At 51.1% G+C, this 10,187-nt stretch overlaps 1 protein-coding gene across 1 annotated transcript in view; it reads right to left on the bottom strand.

Annotated features, from left to right (window-relative positions):
- LOC112947148 (receptor-type tyrosine-protein phosphatase epsilon-like) overlaps positions 1-9,722 on the bottom strand; it is a 24,281-nt gene extending 14,559 nt beyond the window's left edge. The window contains exons 1-6 of the mRNA XM_026039165.1: positions 9,554-9,722; positions 2,133-2,315; positions 1,201-1,440; positions 734-976; positions 265-507; positions 5-41 (exon numbers count right to left, since the gene is read on the bottom strand). Coding sequence (XP_025894950.1) covers positions 5-41; positions 265-507; positions 734-976; positions 1,201-1,440; positions 2,133-2,315; positions 9,554-9,656 — 1,049 coding nt within the window. The 5' untranslated portion in view covers positions 9,657-9,722. The remainder of the gene's footprint in view (positions 1-4; positions 42-264; positions 508-733; positions 977-1,200; positions 1,441-2,132; positions 2,316-9,553) is intronic.
- Between the last annotated feature and the right edge of the window lie 465 nt (positions 9,723-10,187).

The raw sequence follows: 10,187 nt of genomic DNA, 5'->3' as shown, positions 1-10,187 counted from the left end.
CAGCTGGAGACTTTGATCCCATCGGGGTCTTTGGCACATTCCTGGGAGAATCAAAGAGGGTGAATGTTGGCGAGGGCTGCAGGATGACCAGGTGGGCAGGAGAGAGGATGAGAGCACTCTGAGGATGATATCACAGCTGAGGGATCCAGACAACAACCCAGGAGCCAATGCCTGGACATAGATGTTGGAAGCTAAGAGAGGAATGAAGGGGGCAGGAGTTGACCATGGGGCTCTGGAGGAGGCGCCTCCTGCTCACCCACTTACCAGTGCACCTCACAGCTGTCGGAATTTGGATCCAGTCACCAGTCCTTGTTTTCCCCTTCCACATGTATCTGTTGGTAGATCCAGGGTAGTCCATGGACTGGGCAGCTTCTGAACATACAACTTGTGAGAAGTCTGGAAGGAGACCCCAGGGGCAGCTCAGAATGACAAATTCATTCTTTTTGTAGAACAAATAGTCTGGTGTCAGCTGGAGACTTTGATCCCATTGAGGTCTTTGGCATGTTCCTAGGAGAATCAAAAGAGGGTGCATGTTGCTCACGTTTGCTGGATGACCAGGTGGGGCAGGCTAGAGGATGAGAGTGTTCCTGAGGATGAGGTTGCAGCTGAGGGATCCAGATAACAACCCAGGAGCAAATACCTGGACATAGATGTTGGAAGCTAAGAGAGGAATGAAGGAGGCAGGAGTTGACCATGGGGCTCTGGCGGAGGCACCTCCTGCTCACCCACTTACCAGTGCACCTCACAGCTGTCTGAATTTGGATCCAGTCACCAGTCCTTGTTTTCCCCTTCCACGTGTATCTGTTAGTAGATCCAGGATAGCCCATGGACTGGGCAGCTTCTGAACATGTAACTTGGGAGAAGTCTGGAAGGAGACCCCAGGGGCAGCTCAGATTGACAAATTCATTCTTTTTGTAGATTGAATGGTCCGGTGTCAGCTGGAGACTTTGATCCCACTGAGGCCTTTGGCATGCTCCTGGCAGAATCGCAAGAGTGCATGTTGGTCAGGGCTGGAAATAGAACAAGTGGGGCAGGGGAGAGGATGAGGGTCCTCTGAGGATGAGGGCCCTGCTGAGGAACCCTAATCGCAACCCGGCAGCAAATGCAAAGCACAGTGATGATGTTGAAAGGTTAGAGGGGAATGAAGGGAACCGAGGACCGGAGGCCTCCAGAGGAGGCACCTCCTGCTGACACACTTACTGACACACTTCACGGGTTTCTGAATTTGGATCCAGTGACCTGTGGTGTTTCTACCAAGCCACACGTCTTTGACAGATCTAGTATAGCCCACAGCTGGGTCAGTCTCTGAACATTTGACAAGGGAGAATTCCGGAAGGAGGCCCCGCGGGCAGCTCAGACTGACTTCTTCATTCTTTTTGTAGGTTGAGTGATCTGGTTCCAGAAGGACTTTTTGACCCCACCGAGGCTTTTGGCATGTTCCTGGCAGAGGTGAAAAAAAAAAGCTGCATGTTGGTCAGGGCTGTAGGATGACCATGTAGATCAGGGGAAATGCCGAAGGTTTCAGGATTCACCCATGATGACGTCCAACCCCCCAAAGGGAGATGTAAACATAACGCATCCTTTGTTTGTGACAAGGTCTACTGGGAGGTGGCTTTCCTTGTGCACACGAAGCAGGGCTTACCTCTCACCCATGACCTTCTGTGCTCTGCCCTTGTGTGCATGGACACCCTTAGCCCTCCACAGGAGGGCTTGTGTGCATGGATACCCTTAGTCCATCCCACAGGAGAGTCCAGAGAGAATCACCCTGAGAAGAGTCGGTCCCCTGTTTCCCCTCATTTGGGCTGGACCCCGGTACTGCTGTCCCTCAGCAGCGGCGCAGATTCAAGAACGGTTGAGCAATGTGGAAACAAGGACAGTGGCAGTAACAGTGACAGCCAGCAGCTGCGATCCCATGCCTATACCCATATGCTGTCCACCTATGGGGAAGTTGTCTCCTGCGTCCTGGCTGGTCTCCTCTGACAGTGTGCACAGGAAACACAACAGCAACGGGGGCCTGCAGCAAGCCTGGCGCTCTGCTGGGCAACGTCACAGCCGGCCACCACAGGCCAAGGCCGAGAGGGTCTTTCTGTCTTTCTCTTTTTCTGCCCTGGGATCCCAGAGATTTGGCTTACCCTCACACATAGCAGTCCCATTCCACAAGGTCTGGCTCCCGATGGAAACGCACTTGAGCGCAGGGACTGACGGCTGGTAGCCCCCAGTACAGCTCAGCTGCACCACATCATTCAAGGCATAGCTGGTCTTCTCAGGGGCAAACTGCAGGTTGGGGTCCCAGTGGGAGGGGATTTTGCATGTTCCTGTGTGCAAAGAAAATGAGGGAGAGGTTCAGCAGACTCTGGCAGCATCTGTGAGGTGATGGGACCTCATCCAGAGAGTACAGACCCCTCACTTTTGAGGAGTTGCATGGATAGGCCCTACCTGGATGAGATTCCTAGACCAATCCTGGGTGCATTTACCCCAGCTGTGCTGAGGCAGTGCAGGGCTGGTTCTTGCAGACACACCTGCCCACCCTGTGCTGTACCATGCCTCTGCTGAGGGACCCTATCCACGGGATCCAGCAGCCTGGTGGATCTGCCTCAGAGACAGAGGGTGTGAGAAGGCACCAACCCCAGCTGTCACCACAAATCTGCATTCATGTCATGCTGCTTCACAGCACCTAGCACTGCCTACTCACAAGAACATATATTTCCTGAAAAGAAAGGAAGAAAAAAAAAAGTGTCCATTGTCATTTGGATATTAGCTGCAGGGAAAGACACAGACACCAGCCCTTCAGGAACCACCACATCAGCTAGTGACGCAGCACCAGCCCACAGGGGAGCCTCCTACAGCTCCTTATGGAGCCTCTGTCTCAGCTGCATTTGTCCTGTGTTGCGTTCTTGCCATCAGAGGTGTCAGCACCCAACAGGGACAGCTTTTCAGAGACGAGATGCGAGGTCAGTCCAGGACATGCACATATCTGGGTAGCACATAAGGCCAGACAGTTCCCAACAGCTAAATAGAGGAGCTGCCATAGTCTCCCCTTCACCCTCTGCTCTGCTGCTGCTTGCACCAGGCAAGCAGCTTAGCCTTCTTCTCGGTGGCACAGGACATGCCCTCTGGTGCGATCCTGATATTAATACACAGCAGCAACTTGGGTGCCCTTTGCACCGGGTCCTATTACTTCCACCTCCCTCCATGGCCTGCTCTGTACGTGTTCCCTGCTTTCTCCTGGAGACGTTTCACATGTGAACAACGCACCAATTGAGCTTCTTAGGAAGATATATGGCTTTTTAGGAATTAATTTGGCCTCAGTGTGCAACTCAAATTAAGGTGAATCTAGAAGCTGAAGTGCAGCAGAATCTGTATTTAGCAGGTTTGCATGGTTTTTTGCACCATGAAAAATTCTCTCGTTTGATGCGTGCAGGGCAGGAATGGATATGCAGGACATTGATTTTAGGCAATCCAAAAAAGTGACGACAAAACATTAAAACAATTTTGTACCCAATCAGAGACATTTTAGTAAATCATTCAGGTCACACGATGCCTCATACAAACAAGTCATACCTGGCCTCATGTCGAAGCTCAGCAGCACCCTGTGAACTTATGAAGAGATCTGACTAAATTTCTTTCATTCCATGCATTGAAATCCACATATGAAGTCAAATGATTAAGACAAAACATACCATGTTAAATCTCCCCAGATTTTTTCTGCTTCTTGTTATTAGATAATAATTTCACAGATGATTAAAAATTTGTTTTAATTTACTGATTATCGCATTATGTTACACTTCCACATATGAAAAGCTGCTCACCTTTAAGGATGGTATCATTTTTTTTGAGCATAATAAAAGTGAGTCACATTTTTCAGGCATGGAAAAAAAATCTCTCCATCGTGCCTATTTCCATAAGTCTTTTAGAAATCTTCATAGGCATTTCTTAGCCCAGGAAATAAAATAACTTCATTTAAATAGAGACATTTAAAGATCCTTTCAAGCACATTTTATCAAAAATCATAAAATCCTTTAAACCTTTAGCAGACGGGGAACAACTACTGGCAACTCCATTGCTTCATGGTAACTTTAGTTTAAAATTATATGTAACTACCTGACTGTTCAGCTGCATTCTACAGCATACAGGTTATGCACCTGGTGGAAGTAGGTTTTCATACTCATTTTAGTTTCTCATTAGTTACTTATTAGTTTCTACGCAGAAATGGTGCTATCTCTTTATGACACTAATTTGTGTCTCTCTACTGACATATCAATTTTCATGTAATGATAAGGAATTCACCTAAGAGCATTCTTTGTCTAATAGATCTGTCTATAACAAGGCAAAGGTTTTCTAGGTGCAGACTGTGATCTTGCCCTGCCTCATAATATACATAAACACCACTAAGGCTCACAGTTAAACTGCTCTGCACTCTTGGTGCAAAGCGCCAGCAGACCACAACATCTGCATAACCTCAGCCAGAATAAAAGCCCTGTATCTGTAACAAGTAAATGTGAGGAAATGCCACCAAAATGGTAAATCAAGCAGCCGTGCTTTCATCCAGATGAGAGCCAGCTGCAAAAATGTCTCCCGTTTTGCATTTCAGGGGCTGAGATCGCTTCTGCTCGAGGTTTGTGCAGCCGTGAGGATCCTCCTGGTTTTGTGTCACTGCATAAACATGAACCATCGTTGCTTGTGGAGAGGTCCGCGGCACCTGGCTTCTGGCAACAAGCAATTTGAGGAAAGGAAATCCTGCCAGTGGAATCATCCCTGACCAAACTGCGGGAGCCCAAGCGAGTGCAAGAGTTCGTGGCTAAGCTGGTCTACACCAGGCTGCCCCCAGTCCTGAACTTCAGCTCTAAGGGATCCCTTCACTTTTCTTTTTGTAATGGCACATGCTGTGTGATTTATATACCCCAACAGCAGCATGAACACTGCAAGCAACACAGGACACGGCAACCTGCTGGGCTGGAAGCCAGGAGGGAAAGGGTGCTGACACAGCGCAGGTTTTGAGAGGTGTCTTCCTACCAACATCGATGCTATTCCAGCTGGGCAGGGGGGTTGAAACCATATACTAGAGTGCAGCATTGCTCCCTGGCCTCCCCAAGCCTTTGCAACAGGCTCCCCAAGCCTTTGCAGCCTTTAAAAACACTTTTTAAATTGTTTTAAAATTGCTCTAAAGTGTTTTAAAATTTCTCCTTGCAATTGTTGTTTCAGGGATGTAACACAGTGCCAACTTATCATGGCACAAAGGAGAACTATGTTGTATTTAAAGTTTGTTATTCCTCTTTATTAAAAGGCAGAACTTCCATAGGCCAGAAGTAGGTGTAGTCCACACTAGGCTGCTTAGCCTTCAGCAGCCAAAGAGGCGATAGATTGATTCAACTCTTTGTTATTCATTTAAGAGTAGTTGTTATGCAGATCTCTCTGGGTTTGGGGGAATGTGAAGGGACTCCCTGGGCTGGATTAGCTGGTGACACATTTCTGACCAGCCCTTTGCTGAGACTCCAGGCAATCACTTCTCTTAACTCAGGACCCTTATCAACCCTAACCTTATACCAGGGGTGTCAGCAACTTTCCCCTTTCCTTTGCTCACACGGGAAGGGCCTGGGGTTTCACCCAGGGTTGGTTCAGACCTCCCATCAATGTCGGCTACCTGTGGCTGTTTCTGAAGGGTGGTTGTTCTGCTATAATCATCCTCCTCCTTGCACTTTTTTGAGATCCTTGGAGCAGAGGACCCTTGGCTCTATCCCAGTGCAGATATTTGAACTCTTTTGCAGAGCCGTCAGCCATGGGAAGTTGCGTGGGGGAGAGTCAGATCACACCAGTTCCACCCGGTGTGCAGAGCAGAGCAACACTGCGTGTCCTCGCCTGGTGGTCTGGGCACTGCAGCTTAAGGGAGATCAGAAAGAAACACCCAGCAGGGCCTCCGGCATCACAGGGACTAATGCCATCCCAGGGAGCAAAGAAATAGCCACCCAAAGCCTTTTTTTCTTTTTAAATATATGCACTGTATTATGGAAACAGCTGCTCACAGGCCTCTCTACCCCCAAGTAGAGGAAAGAGGTTGAGACGAGTGAAATTTCAGTGTGGAAAATATGGGGTAGATGTGACAAAACACACACCTCTCGTAATGTGAAACATGTGCTCATTGCAAAACGGAAAATATCACCACACCCGGGAGTGGTGATAAAAGGTTAATGCATCTGCCCAATGTAGTCCAAAGACAACTATTATGTTTTTCTTCCTTTGATACTATCAAGTGAATATTCTTATTATTATGCTTTAAAACCTGTGAATACACTAAGCATTTTAGAGAAGACATCCAGAATGTTTGTGCTTGCTGCAAAGGAGTCAGCGAGTCTGGCAGGCAAAGCAAAGCCCCAGCACGCCCTAGAAGAGGATGTCATGGAAGATCAGAAGAAAGCAGAAATTGCTATTCTGGTTATTTGGGTCAGATTCCTGCAGTATTCTTGGCGTGTTACTGGCATTGGAGTCTACCCTGCATCTAATACTACACGTTTACTGACACGAGCTAAGAAAAGCCACCACCGTTATCCCTAGCGGAAAGCGGTACTGTAAGTGCCCAGGGACATGTGCATTGGCTCTTCGACCATTGCCAGGCTGCTCACGCATCCAAAGCTGCTGCAAGAGCCTTCAAGTGCCATGGGCAGCGGGATAGACCTTGGGGCTGCTCTACATGCGAGAGACACCGAGGAGAAGGCATGATAGAGCAGGGCATTGGACCAGGCTTTGCAGAAGGGCAAGGGGAGCAGCAGCACTTTAACATTTGCTACACTGCCACACAAAGGGACATTTGACAGTCTTAAGAATAGCCAGTGAGATAATCATTTCCTGAGTCTGTACTCTGGTGACAGGTAGAAAAAGAACTGGAGCACACAGTTCGCAGCCAGGGTGGGACACAAGGTCTTCCAGTGCAAGTGTGACCTTATTCTAGGTAATACCCACGGACCTGCCAATCACCCGTGATCCTCATTAGGACTCCTTGCTAGGTGCTAATGAATCCCTGCAAAATGTCAAGTAAGACTGATGAGAAAGGGGCTAGGATAGCCGGCATAACGTGGGTAGTAGACCCTGCCCCTGCAGAGAAGCTCCCCAGAAGCTTTTCCACCTCCCTCTGAGGCTCGCCAGTTTGTAAGGGGATGCAATCTTATACAAGTGGGAAAACCCAGGGGGTGAAAACGCTGCGAGACAATAGGAAACACAGAACAATGCGCCTTGTTGAAAGCGCCTCCCGCGGCTCTGCTGCCGGGTGACAGCAGCGCTGTCCCGGCCTGCCCTGCGCGACACGCGCCGACCACATCCTCCCCTGCAGCTGCTCGCCTCTTTCCTGCCGCTCCTCGCGCCACTGGCACCACGTACGCTGCCGGCAACTCTCGCCCTGCCCTGGCAAGACACTGTGGGCTCCAGGTCCCGCGCAGCCCGTGGCACTGCCTCGATCCCTGTTCCCGTCCCCGTGCTCACCCCTGACACTATAGTGATGTCTGCTGCTTTTCAGGAACCGGCGCTGGCAATGGGGACACACAGGGGGACAGGAGGGCCCAGCATGTGGGAGCTCTGCTATGGGGCAGCATCATGCAATGGGAGAAGCTCATCTGCACAGGGATGGTCCCCTCTCCCTCATCGTCCCTCCCATCTGCCAGGGTCATGGGAAATGCTAAAGGACATTTGGGAAAGGGGTCTTAGGCCATGTCCTGCTTCCTTGCCTCCCAGCTCCATTGCCTGGCCCTGCTGCACTGCCCCATGGAGAGTTCTTCTGCCCCAGGGGACCCTGAGACCCTCCTGGCCACTGCCAAAGGTCTGTCCTCAGCGAGATGAAGCCCGAGCCCCGTGCCCAGCATGGCACGAGCCCACGTGCCAAGGACGCAGGCAGGGCTGCCTGCCCCGCTGGCTGCAGCTGCTGCGTGTCTCGGTTCCTCTTTTCTTACACACAGAGGTGCCAGCTCAGCAGTGCTGTCTCTACCGCACCAGCCACGGGCTCCTCCTAGGACATCCAGGAACAGGATTGCAAAGAGCCCGATGAGGGTTCCCAGCTCCTCATCGTCTCTGCAGAAAGGTGCCAGCCCCTGTGTGCTGTGCCTGTGGGCTGCAGAGCCCAGCAACGCATGACCTGCACTCGCTGGCCTTGCAAGGTCTCCTTGCAGAGGAGAGGGGCGAGGGGAAGCCACCATGGGCAGGATCCTGCCTTGCAGGCCAGCCCTCAGTTTTCGAGTGACAAATCACTGCACTTGTGGTCGCTGCAGCCACCGGGCACCTCTATCTGAAAATGAGCTTGAGGTGCTCGTGGTCTGTGTCCCACAGGACACGTGGTCTATGTCCCACAGCACACATTTGCAGCTTCAAATCGGCAAGCAAATATCCCCGTCCTGTTCCTAGGTCTCGGTGGCAGCCAGGGCCTTTGATCAGCTCCTTTTTTAAACTTGAGTCAACCCGGAGACATCCCCACAGCCAGTCAGGAAAATGTGAGCAGCTGCTAATGTCATGATTTTGTCACCTAGCCTAATAAAGATTAGTTTAGAGGAAGATTTGGCTTCAGGCACATGCAGAACAACACAGGGTCACAGCCCCAGGCGCTGAGCCCGTCACTCCCACCGAGCCAAGCTGGACTGTCTCACCGGCCTCCTGGTAGGTCCTACAACACTCAGCCCTGCAGAAACACATTAAATGACTCTGCTTGGATGTGAATATCAGCCTCCTCCTCCAGTGTGGCTGATAGATGCTGGAAGTGGCAAAACAACCTTGACGCACTCTAAGAAAGCAAGCCCGGCTGCAAGGTACCTGTGCCTGCACCTGGGGAGACACGTGCTCCATGCTCACCGTGTCGGTCTGTCCCTACCCCAGGTCTCCCCGGAGCTGCTCCTTGCTGTGAGGGCAACATCCTTCCAGCCACCAGCAATGGGCAGGGCGACTCATGTGCCCACTGTCACAGCAAGTACCTGAGGTTTCTCCGCAGAGAATGTGAGTCCGTCTCTGGCTTTCCAGCTCCTGGGACAGGGAGCACTATGGATGCACAGGGGACAAGATGCAGTCTCCATAGGAAGATGGGAAGAGCCCTGGGAAGTTCCCTTGGCCCCTCTGGGTCTGCAGAAGCCTTTTGAGGAGCAGTCCCCCTGAACTGCTGCTGCTGCATCGCAGGTCTCTGTGGAGAGCAGACTTCCCCACCAACACAGACTCGGGGCACAGCTCCGGAGGGCTTTGCTGAGGAATATCACCCCTCACCCTTGTGATGAGGACGCTGCTCTGACAGTCTTGGGGAAAGCCAAGCACTCCTGCTCATGGAGATAGTGCCCGCTCTCCAGAAGAACATTATGGCCTCCACGTTATTGGAGGCTTTCCTGGCCCGCTGAGGGTTGCTGCTCTACACCCCCAAACACAGCTTCACCCCAGCGCTATCCGACTGATGCTGGACTATCTTGGGACTTGGACTGTAGCTCCAGCACAGCTGCTCCGAGCTAAATGTAGGAAAGACTCATTGCAAACCAATGGAAAGAGGAGCAGTAAAACCCCTTCATGTTTTACCAAAGCAACAAAACAAGTCAAGTCCTACCTGTTTCCTCGGCTTCTTCTAGGATGTCAGTTCCAGGCTCATCCTGCTCCCAGGCAGCCAGCAGAGGTGCAAGAACCAGGAGAAAGGCCCATATCGGGGCCATGTTCGCCCAAAGTCCCAGGGCACGGCTGAGGTCTCAGGCCCCTCGCAACCTCTCAGTTCACCCGTCTGATTGCGAGAGGTGCAAGCACGGAAAGGAAGCAGCCACACAGAGAAATTGCATGTGGTGCAAGACGCTTCCTCATTGGAGAGGGAACCTCCACCAGTGTCAGTGCTGCTTTCAGTCTTCTCTCTATTGTGCTGGGGCAACAGGCAGCTTCACTCTCCTTTTTTTCTGCCTATCTCACATCTCTTGGAGCTCTCGTCTTCAAGGAAGTGCCTGTTTTTCAGCCTTTTACACAGGAGCAACCACCAGCCGCAATAGCTGGCATGCTTGCTCTCTGCACAGATCTCAGAGGTCTGAGAAGGACGTATGAACATTGCTGGTTCATAGTTCTCCAGACCTGGGCTTTTGCAGGAACATGCAACTTGCACGCTTGTGTGGAAAAGCCATGTGGAAACCACGTGAGGCTGTCAGGACAACCTTCCCCCTGTTACTACCTGAGAACTTTGGAGGGATTGTGAAGCAAGGGTC

The sequence above is a fragment of the Nothoprocta perdicaria genome, unplaced genomic scaffold (genome assembly GCF_003342845.1).
Source record: "Nothoprocta perdicaria isolate Ctin4 unplaced genomic scaffold, notPer1 scaffold_10, whole genome shotgun sequence".
Classification (NCBI taxonomy): domain Eukaryota; kingdom Metazoa; phylum Chordata; class Aves; order Tinamiformes; family Tinamidae; genus Nothoprocta; species Nothoprocta perdicaria.
Note: the sequence above shows the minus strand (reverse complement) of the source record. Positions and strands in the feature narration are given on the sequence as shown.